Below are 25,436 nucleotides of genomic sequence, written 5' to 3' on the forward strand. Positions count from 1 at the left end.
GCATGTCCAACAGGTCAATAGCTTTGGGTCTCTCCCCCAAAAAAGGTTCAACAACTGGGTAGATCGCTGCCAGTTTAGTATATCTGGAGGGAGAAAAACCACAAAGCCTGACCGATAGCTCGGTCAGTAGAGCATGAGCCTCTTGACCACCCCACCCATGGGTGCTCCAAAGTCGCCCTGGTCAGCAATATTCCGGTCTCTGCATTTTGCCCGGTCAGCACCCCATGAGCCCCCCTCCTTTTGTTTGAGGTTGCCAACTATGTCAGCTTATGCTTAGCTCCCAGGGTTTGGGTCTTTTGTTCCCAGCAAATCCTAGAAAGCGCCAGAGCGGCGCGGCCAGCCTCCCCCAAAATAAAGCCAAGCTGCTGGAGACCGCAGGATCCCTCCGGAAAAGGGTCGAGGGATTAAACGAGGCCGTGGATCCCGGAGGTGAGTCTTGGAAGAATGTGCTGGGGGGGGAATTAAATCCCCCCACCTGCAAAAGGAGTCTGTCTGCTGCACCCCTGCGTCACCCAGCGGCCAGGTCTGCCCTGCTGCCCACTGTGGATGGCCCAACTCTGCTTTGCTCCTGGTGCAGAGAGGCGAGGGAAAGGCCTGACCCTTTCCTTCTGAGAATGGACACATTCAGGTGAACTGATAAGCCCACGGTTGGGGAAGCTGTTGTAACAACAACAACAACAACTTATTTATACCCCGCCCATCTGGCTGGGTTTCCCCAGCCGCTCTGGGTGGCTCGCAACAGAATATTAAAAACACGACAAAACATCAAACATTAAAAGCTTCCCTAAATGGGGCTGCCTTCAGATGTCTTCTAAAAGTTAGATAGTTGCTTATTTCCTTGACATCCGGCAGGAGGGCGCCACCACCGAGAAGGCCCTCTGCCTGGTTCCCTGTAACCTCACTAGGTCAGGCGGAGAGGCAGCGACGGGCCCAAAGTCACACCAAGTGAGCTTCAGGGCCAAGGGGAGATTTCCCAGTAGGTCGCTCTCTAACCCCTAAACCATACTGGCTCTCTGATTTTCCCATCAGCCACTTAGGGCGGCTTCCAGTAGATATAAAAACAGAATAAAACTTTAAACATTAAAAGCTTCCCTAAACAGGGCTGCCTTCAGATGTCTTCTAAAAGTCAGAGAGTTGTTTATCTCCTTGGCATCTGATGGGAGGGCGTTCCACAGGGCAGGTGCCACCACCGAGAAGCCCTTCTGCCTGGTTCCCTGTAACCTTGCTTCTAGCAGGGAAGGAACCGCCAGAAGGCCCTCGGAGCTGGACCTCAGTGTCCGGGCTGGATGATGGGCGTTCCACAGGGCGGGCGCCACCACCGAGAAGGCCCTCTGCCTGGTTCCCTGTAACCTCACTTCTCGCAGGGAGGGAACCGCTAGAAGGCCCTCGGGAGAGGGACCCTGGTGTGTCCAATAGATAAAGGTAACAAAAAAATGTGCGCATTAAAATTTCGGAAAATTCTTGAAGAAGAAGAAGAAAAAGAAGACGACAATGACAGATGTAATCGAACAGGGTGGGGGGAAGCTGTCTGCAATTCCACACACACACACACACACACACCCGATGCAGAGAAATGTCACAATATGACAAAGTCCTTGTCCCTTTCGCTCTCTTGAGAAGGACACTCCACACCCTCAGGTTTTAGCAGCGCTGAAAGCAGACACTCCTGGTTGCTTCTAACTCACATTCCAAGCCCGCCGCTGATCTCTTCCTCCTCGCAGACCGCCTCTTACCCCAGAGGGCTGGCTGTGCGTTGACGGAGAAGGTAGCTTCTACCTGTTCAGGTGTACTCCCAGCCGCTCTCGGCTTCCTCTTCCTCCTCAGTTTGGCTCCCAATCCCAGCGGCTTCTCCTGTTTTCCGAAGCGCTGTCCAAGGCCCAAGTCGGCCTCACCGTTCCAGAGCAAGGATGCATAGATAAACTCCCCCTGCAGTGGTTTCTTTGTACGACGCTAGACTTCCAAAGGTGCAGGTAAGGAGGGGGGAATATTTAATCCCAAAATCATAATTTCAGCCCCCAAAACTGTGTACACGTAGCTTTCTCAGTTTAGCTTCGGCACAGCTCGGCGAAGTAGACTTTAAAAAAAAGTGGTCTGACTAATTCAACAATATGTGGCCTTTTAAATTACTGGGGGGGTGTTTATAATAATAATAATTTATTATTTATACCCCACCCATCTGGCTGGGCTTCCCCAGCCACTCTGGGCGGCTTCCAAAAAAACTATTAAAATACTCTAATACATTAAACATTAAAAGCTTCCCTAAAGAGGGCTGCCTTCAGATATCTTCTAAAAGTCTGGTAGTTGTTGTTCTCTTTGACATCTGGTGGGAGGGCGTTCCACAGGGAGGGCACCACCACCAAGAAGGCCCTCTGCCTGGTTCCCTGTAACCTCGCTTCTCACAGGGAGGGAGCCGACAGAAGGCCCTCGGGAAAGGGACCCAGGTGTCCGGGGTGGACTATGATGGTGGAGACGCTCCTTCAGGTCTCCTGGGCCATTTAGGGCTTTCAAGGCCATTGTGCTCGGAAACGTACTGGGAGCCAATATTGGTCTTTTAAGACCGGTGTTATGTGGTCTCGGCAGCCGCTCCCAGTCCCCAGTCTAGCTGCCGCGTTCTGGGTTAGTTGTAGTTTCCGAGTCACCTTCAAAGGTAGCCCCACGTTGAGCGCATGGCAGTAGTCCAAGCGGGAGATAACCAGAGCATGCACCACTCTGGCGAGGCAGTCCGCAGGCAGATAGGGTCTCATCTTGCGTACCAGATGGAGCTGCCCTGGGCACAGAATTAACCTGTGACTCCATGGACAGCTGCAAGTCCAAAATGACTCCCAGGCTGCGTACCTGGTCCTTCAGGGGCACAGTTGCCCCATTCAGGACCAGGGAGTCCCCCACACCCGCCCGCCCCCTGTCCCCCCAAAACAGTACTTCTGTCTTGTCAGGATTCAACATCAATCTGTTTTTGTTTATTACGTGTGTGTGTGTGTGTGTGTGTGTGTGGCTAGCTAGGGGTGATGGGAGTTGTAGTTCAACATCATCTGGGCACCCACGGGTTGAGAGAGGCTGAATTTGGATGCTAGACTTGAAATTGTTGGCTGATAAAGTAAAAAATGTGTTCGGATGCAATTTGTGACGCAGGCGTTTAATCCAGAAGAACGGCTGGTTTGTTGCCGAACCGGCAAAGACGAGGAGATCACAGAGCCGATTCTGCCCCCTCTCCCCAGCCTCCTTGAAGAATTTGTTTCCTCCACCTGAACCAACCTGTCTGACCAGTGACAAGCAGGTAACAACTAGCGCCAGCGCTGGGAGAGAGAATCCTACTTTCCAAAATATCCCTGAAGGAGCATCTCCACCCCCATCGTTCAGCCCAGACGCCGGGGTCCAGCTCCAAGGGTCATCTGGCAGTTCCCTCCCTGTGAGAAGCGAGGTTGCAGGGAACAAGGCAGAGGGCCTTCTCGGTGGTGGCGCCCTCTCCCATCAGATGTCAAGGAAATAAGCAACTATCTGACTTTTAGAAGACATCTGAAGGCAGCCCTGTTTAGGGAAGTTTTTAATGACTGATGTTTTAATGTATATTTAATCTTTTGTTGGAAGCCACGCAGAGTGGCTGGGGAGACCCAGCCAGATGGGCGGGGTATAAATAATTAAATTAGAACTGTTGGAGGGGATGGAATAGGACGTCCCTCTTTTCAGGGGAGAAACGTTGGAGGGGATGGAATAGGACGTCCCTCTTTTCAGGGGAGAAACGTTGGAGGGGATGGAATAGGACATCCCTATTTTCAGGGGAGAAATGTTGGAGGGGATGGAATAGGACATCCCTATTTTCAGGGGAGAAACGTTGGAGGGGATGGAATAGGACATCCCTATTTTCAGGGGAGAAACGTTGGAGGGGACGGAATAGGACATCCCTATTTTCACGGGAGAAATATTGGAGGGGATGACATTACCCAAATCAAGGACATCATCTCTCTCCATCATCCGATGGGCAAGATCAGGGATCGCTCCATGCCAGCTTCCCCAACACCCAGTTGCCATCGGATGAGAAGAAGGGCAGGGGAACCAATCCTGGAGCGAACTGGCAATAAACTGTCCTTGGGAAGGCTGGAGTTCGGCGCCAGTCCCGTGAGAATCCCCTTTTTTAATAGCCCATAATTGCCGGGATGCAAAGGAAAGGAACTCCAGTTTCTATTGCCCTGTGGGAATGTGTCCACGTCGAGGGTGTGGCCCTGGCGTCAGAAGCCCTGGACTTTGATTTTTGGACCTGCTCTTAAGAGCGGTTTTTCGGGTCCTAACAGTCCTAACTGAGTTGCCTCCGTCCCCAAGAGACAATCCTGTAACCAGAGACCTTCCTGGATCGAGAACGAGGAGTCGGAACCGCACCAAAGTGGTAAGAAGACGCATATTCTCCTCCTGGACCTATGATTCCCAGAGATCTTTGGGAAGAGGGATTAAATCGTTATTATTTAATTGGAAATTGTGGCCATCGTGGCATACCTTCCGATAAAAAAAAAGGGACATTGTATTCAATAATAATAATAATAATTTTATTATTTATACCTCACCCATCTGACTGGCATGCCCCAGCCACTCTGAGTGGCTTCCAACACATATAAAAACAGAATAAAACATGAAACTTTTTTTAAAAAACTTCCTTCAGAGCTGCCTTCTAAAGGTTGTATAGTTACTTATCTCCTTGGCTGCATGGGCCGCATAACTCCATCCCCTCCAACATTTCTCCCAGTTAAAATACGAATGTCCTATTTCGTATCTTCCAACGTTTCTCCCCTGAAAATAGTGACGTCCTATTCCATCCCCTCCAACGTTTCTCCCCTGAAAATAGGGGAAATTAAACTGGTTGTATTATTATATTGTATCGTATCGCACTGTAGCATGGGGTGGGTGTGATATATAAACACGTGCTCAACATGCAACACAGATAATCCTAAGAATTTAGAATCTGGCTCAGTATGTAGCAGCTTCCTATGTTCCTGCGTATTCTCCTAAAATCTTGTGGCCGTGAGTTCCGTAGGCTAGCGGTGCGCGGTGCAAAGAACCCCCTTTTCTTTCTTCTGGTGGCGCTGTGGTCTAAACTACTGAGCCGATTGGGCTTGCCGATTGGGAGGTCGGCGGTTTGAATCCCGGCTCCCGTTGTTCTGTCCCAGCTCCTGCCAACCTAGCAGTTCGAAAGCATGCCAGTGCAAGTAGATAAATAGGTACCGCTGCGGCGGGAAAGTAAACAGTGTTTCCATGCGCTCTGGTTTCCACCATGCGCCAGAAGCGGTTAAGACCTGCCAGCCACACGACCCGGAAAGCCGTCTGCAGACAAACGCCGGCTCCCTCGGCCTGAAAGCGAGATGAGTGCCACAACCCCATAGTCGCCTTTGACTGGACTTAACCTTTCAAGGGGCCCTTTAACTTTCACCCTTTACCTAAAAACTTGTGGCCGTGAGTTCCGCAGGCTAGCATGGCGCAAAGAAAGCCCCTTTCTTTCGTCTGGTGCCGAATCTCCTCCGGATCGGTTCCGTTGGAGGTGACCTCCCCATATCTCCTGTCTCTGCCCCCAAACTTTAAAAGAAAAAACACCAACTTTGCTCGCATGGTGCGCTAAGCCAGAGACCCTTGACTTCCAGGCCATTGATCCCAGATTTGTGGGTTTCTCTGAAGCTGGCAGGAGCGGAACCACCCGGGAAAGGCATTGAGCCACGAAACCGTTTTTGAAACTTGACGTTTATTTTGCCCTCCGCTCGTTCCTAGAATTCCTCGGCCGGCCAGGGAGGAGGGGAGTTTTGAGGTTCTTATCAGGCTGGCGCAGCCTGCGCACTCCCAGTGTGCCTGCGCCTCATTCGAAACCAGCTAGGGTGCCCCCTAAGAGGCCTCTCTGTGGGGTGAGACGAGGGGAGAGACAGAGAGAGAGAAAAGGCCCCGTGTGGTTTCTGCCTCTTGCGGAAAACGCTCTTTGCTCCGGGTACAGAAACAGAGGAACGTACTTTGCTCAGCCTGCGACAGGAGGAATGGATTTCGGTTTCGGCAGGTTGGTTTCAGCAGTGGGCACAGGTATGGCGCAGGGTCCGCCCGCCTGTGGGACGGAGAGCTTTGGGTGGGATTTGAAGGGAAGGCAGAGCTGCTGAGAGGATCAAGAGGGCAGCTGGCCTGACGAAAGCTCAATTAAAAAATGCATTAATGAAAAAAGGGGTCTTGCAAGCAGGTTGTGCCCAGTCCTCCTGGGGACAGCGTCAGGTGTGGGGCTCAGAGAGGCCAAGGCCCACTTATGAACACCTCTCCGGGCATGTTAGAGGATGGAGAGGAAAGCGCCCGAGGTTTGATCCCTGTATGAGGGAGAGTGGACCGGCCGTGGCTGAAAAAGCTTGCTGACCCCTGCTTTAGGTAAAGGATAAAGGGACCCCTGACCATTAGGTCCGGTCATGGACAACTCTGGGGTTGCGGCGCTCATCTCGCTTTATTGGCCGAGGGAGCCGGCGTCCAGCTTCCGGGTCATGTGGCCAGCAGGACTAAGCCGCTTCTGGCGAACCAGAGCAGCGCATGGAAACGCCATTTACCTTCCCGCCGGAGCGGTACCTATTTATCTACTTGCATTTTGGCGTGCTTTCGAACTGCTAGGTTGGCAGGAGCTGGGACCGAGCAGCGGGAGCTCACCCCGTCATTGCGGGGATTCGAACCGCCGACCTTCTGATCGGCAAGCCCTAGGCTCCGTGGTTTAACCCATAGCGCCACCTGCGTCCCCGACCCCTGCTTTAAAGGTTTCCAATTCACCATTTCAGTCCCTCTTGCCAATCAGAGAGGTGCCATGCCAACTCAGGAATTCCTGACCTCGCCCCGAACCTGTCCGTCTCTTTCCACTTCGGCCAAATTCTTTTAAGGTGTGCTCATTCCATCAGCAGTTTGCCCCTCCCCGAACTTTGCCTACCCCACGGACCTTATCTCAAGCAGAGAAGTCAAAAGTCCTTCTTGGGGCGGCAGCAGCAGCAGGGCGTTGTCAGGCTGTGGAATGCCAGCCTCGCAGGTGACGCTGCTGTCAAAATCCGCCCTGCTGACCCGACGGCGGTCCCGGATTTGGAGAGCTCTGTCGGGGCCAGGAGGAAGGATTTGGAGCACGTTGTTGGAAGATAGGTGCAAGCGAGTGAGAGACTTGGGATCATAGAATGGTAGAGTTGCAAGGGACCCCCAGAGGTCATACATCCCAACCCTCTTGCAGTGCAGGAACAGCCACCCGACCTCTGCTTAAAAACCTGCAAGGAAGGAGAGCCCGCTACCTTCCGTCCGTCGCACGGTCAAGCGGCTCTCAGCGCCAGAAAGCTTTTTCCTAATGTTGAGCCGGGATCCCGTGTCTTGGAACTTGAAGCTAATAATAATAATAATAATAATAATAATAATAATAATAATACTTTATTTATACCCCGCCCATCTGGCTGGGCTTCCCCAGCCACTCTGGGCGGCTTCCGACAAAATATTAAAATACATTTTAGGGTTGGAATGCAGCCTGGAATAGCATTCGCCTTTTGGGCCGCTGGTGGCGCTGTGGGTTAAACCACAGAGCCTAGGACTTGCCGATCAGAAGGTCGACGGTTCGAATCCCCGCAATGACGGGATGAGCTCCCGTTGCTCGGTCCCAGCTCCTGCCAACCTAGCAGTTTGAAAGCACGTCAAAGTGCAAGTAGATAAATAGGTACCGCTCCGGCGGGAAGGTAAATGGCGTTTCCGTGCGCTGCTCTGGTTCGCCAGAAGCGGCTTAGTCCTGCTGGCCACATGACCCGGAAGCTGTACGCCGGCTCCCTTGGCCAGTAAAGCGAGATGAGCGCCGCACCCACAGAGTTGGCCATGACTGGACCTAAGGGTCAGGGGTCCCTTTACCTTTATCAACTTGCTTGGGTTTTCTAAAGAGGGCGAGGAAGCAAGCTGGCGTTCTCCACCACCAGACAGAGAAACCCTGGAAGTGCAAAGTAATTCAGACACACACAGACAGTGAGAGGAGAAGGAAACAAGGGCTGCATTGTTCTCCCCGGTGGGAGAAAACAGTGGTTCGCAGTAGGTAACCCTACCGCGTGGTTTAATTCTCAGATCTCCCCTCCTGGGCACCTTTCAGGGCCCTGCTGGGGCCAGGTGGATGAAAGGACTGAAGATGTCCTCCCTGGCGGGTGGCTCTGCCACCGAAATACCACCCTCCCCGATTGCCAAGTGACGATTTAACCTCCTGAATCTTCTCCCCTCCCACTGCCTGAATGTTTTGCGTTGTCTGCGAGCTGGGCGCCTGGGGTCAATGTCTGCTGCCTTTTACAGCTTGCGAAACTCCCATTTATGACCTGCGGCTTTCTGTTAATTCTCTCTTCTGCAAAACCAGATAGGCGGGGGGGGGGGGGAGACGAGTCCACTAAGGAGGCGGTTTATGGTTCTGCGAACAAAACTATGAGCGAGCCAACCATCTTGATCTCGTCTCCCTGGCATTGTTGTTGTTGTTGAGTCGTTTAGTCGTGTCCGCCTCTTGGTGACCCCCTGGACCAGAGCACGCCAGGCCCTCCTGTCTTCCACTGCCTCCCGCAGTTTGGTGAAACTCATGCTGGTAGCTTCGAGAGCACTGTCCCACCATCTCGTCCTCTGTCATCCCCTTCTCCTTGCGCCCTCCATCTTTCCCAACATCAGGGTCTTTTCCAGGGAGTCTTCTCTTCTCATGAGGCGGCCAAAGTCTTGGAGCCTCAGCTTCAGGATCTGTCCTTCCAGTGAGCACTCAGGGCTGATTTCCTTCCGAATGGAGAGGTTGGATCTTCTTGCAGTCCATGAGACTCTCAAGAGTCTCCTCCAGCACCAAAATTCAAAAGCATCAATTCTTCGGTGTCCTGAGTGATAAATTCTCATTTCTCCCAGCAGAGGGCAATCGGTGCTTTGCTATTCTGATGGGATGGCCTATAAGGAAGGTCTGCCTTCGAATAATAGAATCAGAGAACTGCAGAGTTGGAAGGGACCATGGGCGTAGACAGGATTTTTTTCTTGTGGGGAGGGGCTCCAAAAAGTTGTTGTGAATCCCCCCCCCACAAAAAAACTTGGGAAGCGTAGTTCGTTAAGGGTTCCTAGAGTTAGGAGATCCTGGTTCCCCTTGCAGAACGACAAGAGTTGTCTGCAAAGAAGGATTTGATTGCTAAACCACTCTTGAAATCATAGCTCTGCCTGAAACCCTGGAAATAATAATAATATTTTATTATTTACACCCTGCCCATCTGGCTGGGTTTCCCCAGCCACTCTGGGCAGCTCCCAACAGAATATTAAAATGTGATCAAACATTAAAAACTTCCCTAAACAGGGCTGCCTTCAGATGTCTTCTAAAAGTCAGGTAGTTGTTTATTTCTTTGACATCTGATGGGAGGGCGCCACCACCGAGAAGGCCCTAGTTCCCTGTAACCTTGCTTCTTGCAGGGAGGGAACCGCTAAAGGCCCTTGGGAGGAGGACCCCGGTGTCCGGGGTGGAGACGCTCCTTCAGGTCCACTGGGCCATTTAGGTCTTTCAAGGTCAGCGCCAACACTTTGAATTGTGCTCGGAAATGTTGTGGGAGCCAATGCAGGTCTTTCAGGACTGATGTTATGTGGTCTCCGCTCCCAGTCCCCAGCCTAGCTGCCGCATTCTGGATTAGTTGTAGTTTCCGGGTCACCTTCCAAGGTAGCAGGCAGCCAGACTGGACGATATAAGCAGCCAGTCTAAGCCAGCAGAAGGCAGCTTACTATGTACTGAATGTATGAATAAAGGTAAAGGTAAAGGTAAAAGTACCCCTGCCCGTATGGGCCAGTCTTGACAGACTCTGTGGTTGTGCGCCCATCTCACTTAAGAGGCCAGGGGCCAGCGCTGTCCGGAGACACTTCCGGGTCACGTGGCCAGCGTGACATCGCTGCTCTGGCGAGCCAGAGCCGCACACGGAAACGCCGTTTACCTTCCCGCTGGTAAGCGGTCCCTATTTATCTACTTGCACCCAGGGGTGCTTTCGAACTGCTAGGTTGGCAGGCGCTGGGACCGAGCAACGGGAGCTCATCCCATCATTGCGGGGATTCGAACCGCCGACCTTTCGATCGGCAAGTCCTAGGCGCTGATGCTTTAACCCACAGCGCCACCTGCGTCCCGAATAAAGGTAAAGGTAAAGGTAAAAAGACCCCTGACTATTAGGTCCAGTCGTGGCCGACTCTGGGGTTGCGGCGCTCATCTCGCTTTACTGGCCGAGGGAGCCGGCGTACAGCTTCCGGGTCATGTGGCCAGCAGGACTAAGCCGCTTCTAGTGAACCAGAGCAGCGCACGGAAACACCGTTTACCTTCCCGCCAGAGCGGTACCTATTTATCTACTTGCACTTTGAGGTGCTTTCGAACTGCTAGGTTGGCAGGAGCAGGGACCGAGCAACGGGAGCTCACCCCGTCATTGTGGGGATTCAAACCGCCGACCTTCTGATCGGCAAGCCCTTGGCTCTGTGCTTTAACCCACAGCGCCACCCGCATCATATAATTTCTCCCCCTCTTGCTTCCCAGGGACCGCAAAGCCCTGTTCCTGATGTGAAGGCTGTGCAACGCCACTGGAATACCCAACCTGTGAATAACATCTAGGGAGCATCCTCTCACCTCCTAAGGGGAAGTCTCGGAGGTACCCACTTTCGAAAACGAGAAATGTACATCCGTAGGCTTGTCTTCACCTCGTCTCCAAGCACAGACCCCGAAGACGAAGAACCAAGCAGCCCCCGGTCCGGTCCACGAGGGGAGCTGAAGTTTGAAGAGGCGACGGGCGACGAGTATTTTGACTTGGGCCACCACCGCGAGGAGAGGGCTGAGAACGGGTGGGGAACGGCCGAGCCGCCCGAAAACGGGTCAAAGTCCATCAATGGGAGGAAGGACCTTTGGACTTCACCGCCGGACAGAGAGTCCAAGCTGGAGGTAGTCAAATCCGGCTCACTCTACGACATCCGGGCCTACAAAGGTAAGACGAAGCCTTCGAGGCTTTACGATGGGGACGAAGAGGAGCTGAGGTACAGGATCCGTCCCGAGGAGGCCTCGCCGGAGAAAACCGAGGAGCTGGAGGAGGAACGGCGGGAGATTATCCGCAGCCAAGTGGTTAGGAAGACGGCCACCATGGCTGAAAAGTGGAGCTCCACGGAGGAGCTGGAGGCCATCAACGCCGTCCGAGAAGCTGCCCCGGGGACAAGGAGCTATTCCACTGGCTTCGCGGTCTGTTTCGACAACCCCTCTTCGCGCTGGGAGAGCAGCCCCGTCGACCCTCAAAACATAGACACTGAGAAGATCAATTTTGCCATGGCTCGACAACAGTTCTTGGAGTTGGAGAAGGCCAACCCCAAGATGTTCCTGGGGCCGAGGAAACCGGCACCCAGCTTGCGGACAACGCAAAATGTTCAGGGGACGGAAGGGGAGAAGATTCCTGATGTCTACGGCCAGAGAAGAATTGGTTGGTCTACTGAGGGGGCAGATAGTCACGTTCTCCAAAGAACAGAGCCCACATCTCCCAAGCAAGCCCCTATTTGTCAAAACTCGACTGGAGGCGGCTGGGATTACGGTCAGGCAGAAATGCCCCAGAACTCAAGCGTCGTGGCTCCTGATGGAAGAAGGGTCTACATCAAAGAGGAGGCGGGAGGACCTCTGGATTGGGAGACCGGTGGCCAAGGCCTTGCCGAAGGAGATTTGGGGTCCTCGGATGAGACGCCCATCGAGCGGGAAATCCGTCTGTCGATGGAAAGGGAGGATGCCCACCGCAAAGAGAGGGGGATCCAGCGGGTCAACAGCCGGGACGAGCTGGTGGAAATCCAAACCAAGCCTCTGTTGCTGTCGGCCGATACGCTGCCGGTTTCCTCCCGGAAAGGAAAAGAAAAACACACCGTTTCCTTCTTCGTGCAGAGAGAGATTGAGCAGGAAACCAGGCGCGAGGAGGACCTGCAGAAGGAAGGGAGGCTGCTGTCCGGGACGTACGACAGGGGGGTCCGACAGGAGTTATCAGAACGCCGGAAAGTGTTCGAAAGGGACGAGGCTGCCCCCATGACGGCAAGAATGCTGGGGGAGCCAGGGGAGGCCCAGAAAGGCGACCCCGGGAAAAGGACGGCCGGCCAGGACGTGAAGTCAACCTCAGAGGCCTACCAGCCTTCTTTGGCCAGCGGAAGAAAGCAAAGGGGTGACTTGCCCCCTTTTGACCGGAATGACACAGACCAGCGGGTGGATTCCTCTGGGTCTCGGGTACCGGAAGACTCGGGAGAGGAGCCTGTGGTTTTGCGGGAGGGACATTTTACCATCCCGGTGATGAAGCTCAAGTTCTCGTCTGCCGGCGACCGGGGAAAAGAGGGCAGGCTGGAGGGGTCCGCTCTCCGGGAGGAGCTGTACACCGTGAAGACGCGGAGACCCCGGATGTCGGCCCTGATTGACCAGGAGATCCAGGATGCTTTGCAAAGGGAAGTGGAGCTCCAGGAGCAGCGCAGGAGAACTGGGACGGTGGTGCCACCCTCTCGGACGTCGTCGCAGAGCTCGGGTGAGGGGGCAGGGTTGGGGGGGTGGATGCCAGCTGGTTCACGTGTCACGGCGAATCGCATCAACGCAGCCGTCATTTCATTCACACGATGCCTTTCTGTAGCTAGAACCCCGCTCTAGGCGGCTGGCAGCACAGAAAGGTTTACAGAATTGCGACCATAAGGAAAGGCGGTCACAAGTTACTTATCTAGTTACTTATCTCCTTGACTTGGGGGTTCCATACTTCCATCCCCTCCAACGTTTCTCCCGTGAAAAGAGGGACGCCCTATTCCATCCCCTCCAACGTTTCTCCCCTGAAAATAGGGACGTCCTATTCCATCCCCTCCAACGTTTCTCCCCTGAAAAGAGGGACATCCTATTCCATCCCCTCCAACATTTCTCCCCTGAAAATCGGGACGTCCTATTCCATCCCCTCCAACGTTTCTGCCCTGAAAATAGGGACGTCCTATTCCAGACCCTCCAACGTTTCTCCCCTGAAAATAGGGACATCCTATTCCATCCCCTCCAACGTTTCCCCCTGAAAATAGGGACATCCTATTCCATCCCCTCCAACGTTTCTCCCCTGAAAAGAGGGACGTCCTATTCCATCCCCTCCAACGTTTCTCCCCTGAAAAGAGGGACGTCCTATTCCATCCCCTCCAACGTTTCTCCCATGAAAATAGGGATGTCCTATTCCATCCCTCCAACGTTTCTCCCGTGAAAAGAGGGACACCCTATTCCATCCCCTCCAACGTTTCTCCCCTGAAAATAGGGACGTCCTATTCCATCCCCTCCAATGTTTCTCCCCTGAAAATAGGGACGTCCTATTCAGTAATAATAATAACCCATCTGACTGAGTTGCCAACTAAATAATAATAATAATAATAATAATAATAATAATAATAATAATAATTTATTATACCCCGCCCATCTGGGCAGGTCTCCCCAGCCACTCTGGGGCGGCTCCCAACAGAATATTAAAAACACAATAAAACATTAAACATTAAAAGCTTCCCTAAACAGGGCTGCCTTCAGATGTCTTATAAAAGTCAGGTAGTTGTTTATTTCCTTGACATCTGATGGTAGGGCGCCACCACCGAGAAGGCCCTCTGCCTGGTTCCCTGTAACCTCGCTTCTCGCAGGGAGGGAACCGCCAGAAGGCCCTTGGAGGTGGACCCTGGTTTCCGGGCTGGACGATGGGGGTGGAGATGCTCCTTCAGGTATACAATAGAACATTAAACATTACAAACTTCTCTATACAGGGCTGCTCTCTGGTTGCATAGCTACTCATCTCCTTGACATCTGATGGGCGGGTGTTCCACAGGGCGGGCGCCACCACCGAGAAGGCCCTGAGACATCTCTGCGCTTGGTTTCTTTCTTTTTTAATTTAACTCTCTCTTCTAATTCCCTCCACCAGCTGCTTCAGGAACTGCCGACAGCTACTGCGTATCAGCCGCGGCTGCTCCCGATTCCCCTGCGAGCTCGTCTCCCTCGCCGTCTCTGCGGCAAGCCTACGCGGGGAAACCATCCTCGGAACCAGACTGGAGAGCGCAGCATCCCTCGGCGGAAGAGGAGAAGACGAAGAGGCACAGGGAGGGAGGAAAGGTAGGGACTTGCCAGCCTCCGCTGCAATGGGGTGTTGGGGGCAGAGGTTGCTGCCTTAGATAGGAGACTCGTAGAGTTGGAAGGGACCCTGTATTTTAATATTTTGTCACTGTATTTTGATATTTTATTGGAAGCCACCCAGAGTGGCTGGGGAAACCCAGCCAGATGGGCGGGGTACATAGCTGTCAAGCGTCCCTTATTTGGCGGGAAAGTCCCTTATCCCAGCGCCGTGTCTCGCTGCTGTCCCTTATTGATGATGTCCATTCAATTTCCCGGGTTTCAAAGGAAGCAGCTCCTCTCCCTCCCTCCCTGCTGGCCAGGGAGGAGGGAGGCTCCAACTGTGTTGCTTGGCTGCGTTGCTCACCCAATAAGGAGTCTAAGAACGACTGGGGGGTGGAGCTTGCATGTCTTGTGCCGATCCAATTGGCAGCGTTGCCTGGGGACTCGCCTTTGCTCAGCGCTTCCCAGCGGAGAGGTGACGGTGGTTTTCCTTGCTGCATCCCCTTTGCCGGGTTGCTGCACTGTGGGAACCACCGCTTGAGGCTTCGTTTGGCTGCTGGCTGGGCTTTCTGCCTTTGGCTCGGAGGGGCTCAGAAGTCGAATATACCTGTGCCCCTTGGAAAATCCCTTATTTTGGCTGCTGGTCACTTATTTCCGAGGCTGCTGGTCCCTTATTTTCAAATCTGTAAGTTGACAGCTATGGTGGGGTATAAATATATTATTATTATTATTATTATTATTATTATTATTATTATTATTATTATTATTATTATTTCCAACCCCTCTGCAACGCAGGAATGAATACACAGCTGTCCCTTACAGGGCTCGAACCTGCAACCTTGCCGTTATCAGCACCACACTCTAACCAACGGAGGGGAAAGTGTCCGCTCTGCATGCAGAAATTCCCCAGTTTTGATCGCTGGCATCTCCAGGGGGAACAAACCTCAGTTGAATAATAATAATAATAATAATAATAATAATAATAATAATAATAATAATTTATTTATATCCGGCCCTCCCCAGCTGAAGCCGGGCTTCGAGCAGGCATAGGCAAACTCAGCCCTCCAGATGTTTTGGGACTACAATTCCCATCATCCCTGACCACTGCTCCTGCTAGCTGATAGGAGTTGTAGTCCCAAAACATCTGGAGGGCTGAGTTTTCTGGAATGCCTGCCCTAGCGTGCCACTACTGGCCGTCAATGCAGGCGGTGCTGAACTAGATGGAGGCCTGGCCCAGGCAGCTTCCGATTAAAAGCCGGCATTTATTTAGAATCAAGAGGGCTAGAATCTTGGATTATCCTTCGGGGAAATAAAAAGCAGAGCAGCTGCGCAGGTGGCCGCCTGGTTCGACCCGCCCGGTGTCTCCAGTCGGAGCTGGGAAAGTCTGAATTGGGGCGGACACCGAGCTGAGAGTTGTGACTCAGAACAAGTCACCTTTCCTGTGTTCCTAATTTGCAAAACACTGGGGGGTGTACAGTCAGCTGTTCCTACTGTAGCAGGAAACCCCCCCCCAATCATTCAGTTTGTGCAAACTTCACACACACTCACACTCACACACCACATACGCTACTGCTATAAATTCATAGAAAATCAACCATACATCGGATTTGCACTGTTCCACTTTTATTTTACTCCATAAAGGAAGGACTACAAAATACAGGGCAGCCATAATCCCTTGAGCATACCAGCACATCCACAGGAGCCCTGCCCAGTTGCTATGCCAACCCTGATGGTCCCAGACAGAAGGCCATCAAGATCACAAAGAACTTGCATATGGGAGCGGATTCAGCACAGACTGGAACAAAGGACAATAATCAGCTCTTCCCTCTGGGGGCAGGAAACTGCAAACTCCCCTCTGTCACCTGGAAAGTACTCATGGGGAGAGGGGGAAAGGGGGAACCAGCCAGGTGACAGGACACTCAGGTTACCACCACAACTCCTCCCTCAACCCCTTTCTGTGATGTATGCATGATGTTTCTGGGGGTGGTCTTGATCTACAGGGGGGCAATTTCAAAAGTCTTTATAAGGCCTTGCTGCCGTTTTTCTGGGTCCCTCCTCTCTCCTGCAAATGAGGGGAGCACCCTGTTGCAACAGTTCAATAAAGGCCAAGCCTACAGGCTGCTGTTTTGCTGCAAGTTATCCTGGTTGGTGTCTTTGTTTTTGTCCAAGGGAGCCCTCAGATTTTTCCGTTAACACTACGGAATATTTCCCTCCCTGCCAGATTTCCTGTTCTCTTATTTTCCTCCTCTTTCCCTCCCCCAGTATGCTGGCATCGATCTGCACGACGAAATCGACTCCGAGGTAAGACCGCGCCCTTGCCCTGCAGGGAGAAAGCCTTACACTGTCTTACTCAGAAGTAAGCCCCTCTGTAGTCAATGGTCCAGAGTGTGCAGACTTGCACTCCAATCCTAGGCAATTTTTTTACTCAGAAGGAAGTCCCGCTGAGCAGTGGCGTAGCGTGGGTTGTCAGCACCCGGGGCAAGGCAAGTAATTTGCGCCCCTAACCCAGGTAGGGGCAGAGAGCTGCAAGTGCGAGCGCCCCCCCAAATGTTGCGCCCGGTGCAGCCAGCCCCCCCTGCACCCTCCACGCTACGCCACTGCTGCTGAGTTCAATAGGATTTACGCTCTGGTACGTTCCCGGTCATTCTCACAGTTCCTGTTACAGTGGAGCCTCAGTTGTCAAACGTAATCCGTTCCAGAAGACCGTTCGACTTCTGAAACGTCCGACAACCGAGGCACAAAGGGTGGTCTCCAAAATAAATGGAAAAAATTGAAAAACGTGCAGCAGAAACCGTTCTGCTTCCGAGGCGCGTTCAAAAACGGAAGCAATTACTTCCGGGTTTTTGGCATCCGGAAACCGAAATATTCGGCTTCCGAGACGCTCGAAAACCAAGGTAAAAAGGTAAAGGAACCCCTGGTCATTAGGCGCTCATCTCGCTTTACTGGCCGAGGGAGCCAGCGTACAGCTTCCGGGTCATGTGGCCAGCAGGACTAAACCGCTTCTGGCGAACCAGAGCAGCACACGGAAACGTCTTTTACCTTCCCGCCGGAGTAGTACCTATTGATCTACTTGTACTTTGACGTGCTTTTGAACTGCTAGGTTGGCAGGAGCAGGGACCGAGCAACGGGAGCTCACCCCATCATTGCAAGGATTCGAACCGCCGACCTTCTGATCGGCAAGTCCTAGGCTCTGTGGTTTAACCAACTGTCCATCCATGTTCCGTCATCATCATCATCATTATTATTTCCTGCCTTTTTCCCCCTGGTAGGAACTCAAGGTAGCGTACACCTAGATTTTAATTCACCATTGGCACACAGCCCCCGGGAGCTCATCTGCCAGGCAAGGCGGCCCCTGCTGGCTGCAAAAGAACCCTTGTTCTCTTAACTGAGCCGCCAATTCCTTTTGCAGGTTGTGAAATCCACCAAAGTCGTCTGCCAGAGGGGACTCCTGGCTCAGCTTTGGGAGACGGGCCAGATCCGCAGGGCCATCGACGACAGCGACTGAACCTTGGAGAGGAACTAGAATTCCCAAAGCTGGCATTGGGGCTTTTCTTTGGTTTTTAATTCTCTGGTCCCCCAAGTGTTTTTCTGTTCGATCTCTTGCCGGGTTCGGCCAGTGGTCGGATCCTGCCGACCCATCTATGTCCGATTAAAATTCTGCGTCGCTTTGATTGCGAGAGAGATGGCCCAGAACTGATCCTGGCGATTCCATGGGCTCTGGGTTGCGATGGTGAGGTCTAGCACCTTAACTTTCCTTCTAGGGGGAGGTCAGTGGCAGTGCCGAAGACCCCCGAATTCAGCCCCTGGAGCTGCCAACCAGTACTCAGGCATATGGTCTCAGTGATGGGCAGCTTCCCACTTTCCCCTTTAAATCAGATCATGAGGACTTCCTTTCCTTTTAAAGGAAAGGAAAGAGCTAGGGCTTGGGACAGAGACACCGCTTTTGGACGCAGAAGCTCCCAGATTTTAAACCTTGGCAGCTCAATGTAGGTCTGGGTGAGAGGCGTGCTGCCTGACATAGCTGCTGCCAGTCCGTGTGGGGAAAGCTGAGCTGGGTGGAATCTTAATATAGTGTAGTTTCCTTCCTTCCTGGGCGGAGGCAGTGTGGCTTAGTGGTGGCAGCACCTAATGTCGTTTTGTGGCCGGTGGGTCCTAAGAATAATAGCAATAACAATAATAATAATTTCTTATTTATACCCCACCCATCTGGCTGGGTTTCCCCAGCCACTCTGGGCGGCTCCCAACAGAATTAAAAGCGCAACAAAACATCAAACATTAAAGGCTTCCCTAAACAGGGCTGCCTTCAGATGTCTTCTAAAAGTCAGATAGTTGTTTATTTGCTTGACATTTGATGGGAGGGTGTTCCACAGGGCGGGCGCCACCACCGAGAAGGCCCTCTGCCTGGTTCCCTGTAAGCTCGCTTCTCGCACCCTCAGGAGTCTTCAGGGATACTGGGCCGTTTAGGGGTTTCAAGGTCAGCACCAACACTTTGAATTGTGCTCGGAAACGTACTGGGAGCCAATGTAGGTCTTTCAGGACTGGTGTTATATGGTCTCTACTCCCAGTCCCCAGTCTGGCTGCCAAATTCTGGATTAGTTGCAGTTTCCGGGTCACCTTCCAAGGGGGCCCCACGGACAGCGCATGGCAGTAGTCCAAGCGGGAGATAACCAGAGCATGCACCACTCTGGCCAGACAGGGTACCTTGATAGGGTAGGAACTTTCACGGCTTCACCGGGACTTGAACCCAGAGCTCCAGCGTCCAAGTCTTAACTTCCTTTCTGCTACATTTCCAGTGTCCTTGTAGAGGGCGGGTTCTATTTGTTTCCCAGCTAAGGAGGTGGCCCTGATCCATGCATGTAGCATCAGTCGGGGTGCCTCACCCTCAAATCTCGAGACACCCCTGGGACCCAGCGGTCTCTCTCTCGTTTGGTTGCTGCATGGTCACAACAGGCTCATATATGTATATGTGTATAATTTGCATACGATCAAGAAAGAGGAATAAATCGTTTGGTCTCCGTCCTTTTCCAAATGTTAAGCCCCGTGCTGGATTTATGTATAAGCTAAACAAGCTCTAGCCTGGGGCCCCAGTCTTTTGGGGGCCCCCAAAAAATTAAAAGGGGAAAAACCTGGATGTACATTTCCAAAAGATAAAAAACAAATAAAATAAAAGCTACATGCAGCAGCAGTGTTTTGTGTTGTGCAGGCTCCTAGAATGTAAGTCATGGGCCCCGCCTGCTCCCTAAAATATCACTGGTTTGCTCATTTCTATATACTAGAGTTCCCAGGGTCCTTTGTTCTGGCCAGCCTTGCGTTTGAAATATATAGTGTGGATGTGAGCTCTGCAAAAAATCACACAGGCTCAGATTATATATTTAAAAGTAAATGATAGTCCTTATGTGCTTGGAAACTCTCTTTGAAAGTAGATTGCCCTCTGCTACCCAACGTGACCTTCATCTCCGTTAACTTTATCCCCCCCCCCCCACTTTTCGGGGGTCCTCACTTTGTTGTTGTCATTTTTAAAGAACGAATGCTAACTCGACTGGAAGCTGAACTAAGCTGCAATGCCGCCCAGCTTTCCACCAGAGGGCGGGAAGACACCGTTACAGATGTTACAGATGTCGCTCCAAATGCTGCTTCGATAAAGGGCTTTGTAAATCCGGGACTGGAAAATAGGGGCACTGAGCTTAATTTATTCATCCTGTAAGGTTATATGCAAGGTTATACAGTGGTAAAGGGACCCCTGACCATTAGGTCCAGTCGTGGCCGACTCTGGGGTTGCGGTGCTCATCTCGCTTTACTGGCCGAGGGAGCCGGCGTACAGCTTCCGGGTCATGTGGCCAGCAGGACTAAGCCGCTTCTGGCGAACCAGAGCAGCGCATGGAAACGCCGTTTACCTTCCCGCCGGAGCGGTACCTATTTATCTACTTGCACTTTGACGTGCTTTCGAACTGCTAAGTGGGCAGGAGCAGGGACCGAGCAACGGGAGCTCACCCTGTCGTGGGGATTCGAACCGCTGACCTTCTGATCGGCAAGTCCTAGGCTCTGGGGTTTAACCCACAGCGCCACCCGTGTCCCTATACAGTGGTACCTCGGGTTAAGTACTTAATTCCTTCTGGTGGTCCGTTCTTAACCTGAAGCACCACTTTAGCTATTAGGGCCTCCCGCTGCTGCCGCACGATTTCTGTTCTCATCCTGAAGCAAAGTTCTTAACCTGAGGTAATATTTCTGGGTTAGCGGAGTCTGTAACCTGAAGGCATCACTGTATATCATTCGGGCAGGGCTCTTGATCACCGGCCAGAAGCAAGGGAACTCTTAAGACAGGAAGAAGGGACTCTGTACTGTACTTGAAGAGGCAGAGCAAGGTCAATTCGCTCTTCCCAGATGCAACATGTTGTTGTTTTCCTGTATGGCATCATTTCTCATTGTTATTTCTGCAAACCTTAAAGGAATGTGAACCGCTTATCTGGCTGCCTCCGCTCTGCTTCTGCAATATTTCCGCTGGACACGGCTTCCAGTTATGCTCCTGCAAAAAAAACCAGCCCCTTCCACCCAGCCAAGCTCTGTGCAAAAGCTTCCAGGTTCGGAGAAATCACGGGAGGCCGATATAGTGGTTCCTTGGTTCTCAAACGTACCGGTAATCCGTTTTGGAAATTCCGTTCCAAAACCAAAGCGTTCCAAAACCAAGGTGGAAACATAGAAAGTCATGCAAAATGGACCGATCCATTCCAGGCTTTTAAAAACAACCCCTAAAACAGCAATTTAACATGAATTTTGCTATCTAACCAGACCACTGATCCATAAAATGAAAGCAAGAAATGATGTACTGCAGTCACACAATCAATCAATCAATCAATCAGTAGCTGAGCTGGGTTCCACACAGTCATAAAAATAAAAAAGCAGCCACAATAAGAAAAAAGCAAAATAAGTAGCAGAAACACCACAGACCTCAGAGTAACACTCAAAACGGAAGTGTGGCACTCAAAACAGAGCACGTTCGGCTTCCAAAAAAAGTTCGCAAACTGGAACACTTCCTTCTGGGTTTGCAGTGTTTGGGTTCCAAGTTGTTTGAGTACCAAGGTGTTTGAGAACCAAGGCACCACTGTAGTAGTAGTAGTAGTAGTAATAATAATAATAATAATTTATTATTTATACCCCGCCCATCTGGCTGGGTTTCCCCAGCCACTCAGGGCGGCTTCCAGCAAAATATTAAAATACAATAATTCCTCAAATATTAAAAGCTTCCCTAAACAGGGCTGCCTTCAGATGTCTTCTAAAAGTCAGATAGTTGTTTATCTCCTTGACATCTGACGGAAAGGTGTTCCACAGGGCTGGCACCACCACTGAGAAGGCCCTGTGCCTGGTTCCCTGTAACCTCACTTCTTGCAGGGAGGGAACCGCCAGAAGGCCCTCGGCGCTGGACCTCAGCGTCCCGGCAGAACGATGGGGGTGGAGATGCTCCTTCAGGTCTCTGAGTATGGAAGCATCCCCTCCAAGTGTCCTGGTTATCCAGGGACAATCCCAGAAGGACCCGGGGAGAGGGGAAATCCTGGGACAGCATGATAGAACTAAGGAGTGTGGGCGATCGATCGGGCAGATAAAATTTCGGCCGCCGCAAAGAGATGGGTGCAGGTGTCTGTGCAATGCACAGAAAAGCAACAACAAGTTTGCATTTCTGAGAGAGGCCATCCGAGGAGCCTTTCCTTTTGCACGAGGCAAAGGGGTCTGTTTGTCTAAATAAGACACGCAATTTCTTGATGGGGTGGAAGAATGCAAAGAATCCGGAGAGGAAAAACCGGTTAGAGGAGAAGAAACAGAGGCCAGAGAAAGGGGCTATATTTTTTTAACGGGCAAAGATACTTGCACCCATTTCTAGCTATTAAAGGGGAGTTTTCTCAGTCACGGTGCGGAGATCATGGCCCTGGTTTCTCTACCCCAACGCCGGGACTGCGACCAGTTAGATGAGACAGTTTCCTTGAGTTTTTGCACCGTCCATGTTTCCTAAGGAGATTGCCTCCGCCGCAAGGCATGCGCTCGGCTTCAGCTGCCTGCAGACACACAACACGTTTAAAGGATATTTCTTCCCCCCCAAAATAATTCTGGGAACTGCAGCGTAACCCCTCGCTGCACTACAGTTCCCAGCACCCTGAACAGACTGCAGTTCCCAGGAGCCTTCGGTGGGTGGGAACGAAGGGGGTGAGAACCGCGTGGATGGGTAGAGGAGCAACCTCCGTTTTATGGGATGGCGGTGAGCTACCAGCAATGCCCTCCTGACACACAGGCCAGTCCCTACAAAAAAGAAAGAAAGAAAGAAAGAAAGAAAGAAAGAAAGAAAGAAAGAAAGAAAGAGAGAGAGAACAAGTCAGATCTCAGAGGCGGCGAAGTTTAGGAAACAGACATTTCGGTTTCCTGGAACCCTCTGTTGGGGACCTTGCGATGCCCACATTGTGCCGAAGGAAATACAAGAGGGAGACTCTTCGGCGCTGAAGGACAACTTATGATGGAGAACTTCTCCTAACTTCTCATCACACGTTCCGTCGAATGGACCCATTATGTTTTCTTTTTTGCAAGCGACTGTCCCTGATACAATTACCAGTGCCGTTTTTCTTCTTCAAAATTTTTTATTCATTTTATAACACAAATAAAAAACACAAACAGAAAAACAAATTCTTGTCCTATCCTTATTTTCCTAAACATTAAGCAGGCTTTCCCAAGTCCCACCTATCTGATTTTCATTTTACTTCATCTTTAGCAGTTTACACATATCATAGTTTCTAACCATTTTTTTAAAAATCACACTTAAAATAACTTCACGTTTTATCGCTTACAAATAATATTTTAAAGTACGCTGTCTTCTACTTCTAACCCTACAGCCTATATCCACTTCCAAAGCTATTCTAAGATTTAAATATTAACATGTTTTTCCAAATATTCCTTAAACTTCTTCCAATCTTCTTCCACCGTCTCTTCTCTCTGGTCTTGGAGTCTCCTGGTCAGTTTGGCAAGTTCCATATAGTCCATCATCTTCATCTTCGAAAGTTGGTAATCCAGTGCCATTTTTCTTGGGAAAGAGGCATCAGAACTCACAAGAACCCTTGTTCTCTTATAAAGTGGTACCTCGGAAGACGAACGGAAACCATTCCAGAAGTCCGTTCGACTTCCGAAAACATTCGGGAACCAAGGCACAGCTTCCGATTGGCTGCAGGGAGCTCCTGTGACCAATCAGAAGCTGCGTCGGACATTCGGGTTCCAAAGAACATTTGCAAACCAGAACACTGACTTCTGGGTTTGCGGCGTTCGGGAGCCGAAACGTAGAGGTGGTGGAACTGCGTTCCAGTGGGTTATGGCTGGAAAATAACAAAACAAACCCCTGATTTGGTTATTTTCACCGTGTTCTATTTTTCCAGCTGAGCCCTTGGATGACAAACAGCAATGCAGAACCCAGTTGTTGTTGTTTAGTCGTTTCTGACTCTTCGTGACCTCATGGACCAGAGCACGCCAACATTAGGGTCTTTTCCAGGGAGTCTTCTCTTCTCCTGAGGTGGCCAAAGTCTTGGAGCCTCAGCTTCAGGATCTGTCCTTCCAGTGAGCACTCAGGGCTGATTTCCTTCCGAATGGAGAGGTTGGATCTTCTTGCAGTCCATGGGACTCTCAAGAGTCTCCTCCAGCACCATAATTCAAAAGCATCAATTCTTTCGTGATCAGCCTTCTTGATGGTCCAGCTCTCACTTCCATACATCACTACTGGGAAAACCATAGCTTTAACTATACAGACTTTTGTCAGCAAGGTGATGTCTCTGCTTTTTAAGATGCTGTCTAGGTTTGTAATTGCTTTTCTCCCAAGAAGCAGGTGTCTTTTAATTTCGTGACTGCTGTCACCACGAAATGCCAATTTCAAAGAAGGACCACGTTTTGTTCCGCTCATTGTTTTGGGAATTAAGCATGCCCGCTTTTAGATGCGAACCGGAGCCGATTTCTGCCCCTCCCCTGCTCCAGAGTAAGCCCACTGAAATTAACAGCCATCTCCGTTAATTTCTACTTGTTTAAGGACTAACGATGGGTGCAAATTTGTGTGTGATTTTCACTTTTGTTTGTTTAAAGGGTTGTTCAGATGCTGTAGACAAGTTGGAATTTAAGGATGGCTTTCTGAAACCAAGCCGGGCCGTTTCCATCCGTTTGCTCAGACGGGAAGTTTCCATGACACTCGGATGAGATGAAAGGAGCTGGCGGACATGAATAAACCATCGCTGCCCTGAATTATTTAGCGATGGACCTTGCGGCGTGCGGAGGGGGGAAAATGATCCCTTCGTCCCTCATTGATGTTTCTGCCACCTCTGTATATAATATATGCCAGCCAACACTGAGCTTTATAATGCAGGCGCCAGAATGAACCTCTTTTTAAAAACTAAAGGAAGGGAATCTTGGGCGTTTGATCGTTTCCGAACAACCTGCTCGTTCGTACGCCGTTATTTCTTGAATTTACACCTCTCCTGCCCTCCCCAAGCAGAAGCATGGTTTCAAAGCAAAAAAAGCCATTTCTACAACAGTTGAAAACACTCTTAAAAACATCTCAGGAGGAACGGTTGAAGGAGCTGGGTACGTTCAGCCTGGAAAATATGAGACGTGAGAATCACCTAGATAGCCATGTGTACAGTAGTACCTCAGGTTACATACGCTTCAGGTTACAGACTCCACTTACCCAGAAATAGTGCTTCAGGTTAAGAACTTTGCTTCAGGATGAGAACAGAAATTGTGCTCTGGCGGCGTGGCAGCAGCAGGAGGCTCCATTAGCTAAAGTGGTGCTTCAGCTTAAGAACAGTTTCAGGTTAAGTACGGACCTCCAGAACGAATTAAGTACTTAACCTGAGGTACCACTGTATAGATGATACACAGCCCTGATACAAGCACGCAGAAAGCGAGCTTCTGGAATTCCTACCTTCTGCTGAAAAGCTGCATTAAGGAGCCAAAGGTAGCAGGTCCTTTTCGGGTGGCGGCACCCTGGCTTTAGAATACCCTCCCGAAAGAAGAAGGAGGTCTTCTACAAAGCGTTCTTTTCAGCCCTAGGTGTATTTACCTTTTTGTACACACATATAAAAAGCCGGTGGAACAGTTTCTGGTTTATTAATGTCGCGTTGATATTCTGTTCTTACGATCGCAACCCTGGAATGCATTTTTATTTTACCGCATTTTTCGCACTATAGAACGCACCGGTCCATAGGACGCACCTAGATTTGGGGGGGGGAATAAAGGGGAAAAAATTATTTTCCCCCCCCAGGCACGGGACCCAGAGCCCTTCCCCCCTCCCCCAGAACGGGACCCAGAGCCATGCCAAAGCTGCGCACTGCTTTGGCATCGC

General features: G+C 51.1%; 1 protein-coding gene across 2 annotated transcripts; it reads left to right on the forward strand.

The window, feature by feature from the left end:
• Nucleotides 1-4,283: 4,283 nt before the first annotated feature.
• Nucleotides 4,284-19,070, forward strand: MISP (mitotic spindle positioning). 2 transcript variants are annotated; one of them, XM_083720355.1, is made up of 5 exons: nt 4,284-4,378; nt 10,508-12,500; nt 13,896-14,083; nt 16,346-16,384; nt 17,493-19,070. In XM_083720355.1, exons 2-5 carry the CDS (start codon nt 10,643-10,645, stop codon nt 17,586-17,588), a joined length of 2,181 nt encoding a protein of 726 aa, XP_083576481.1. In that variant the 5' UTR covers nt 4,284-4,378; nt 10,508-10,642; the 3' UTR covers nt 17,589-19,070. The 2 variants fall into 2 exon arrangements, with proteins under 2 accessions (XP_083576481.1, XP_083576480.1); XM_083720354.1 differs by lacking the exon at nt 4,284-4,378 and adding an exon at nt 5,148-6,022.
• The last annotated feature ends 6,366 nt before the right edge of the window (nt 19,071-25,436 follow it).

The sequence above is a fragment of the Podarcis gaigeae genome, assembly GCF_964106915.1.
Source record: "Podarcis gaigeae genome assembly, chromosome: 18".
Lineage (NCBI taxonomy): Eukaryota > Metazoa > Chordata > Lepidosauria > Squamata > Lacertidae > Podarcis > Podarcis gaigeae.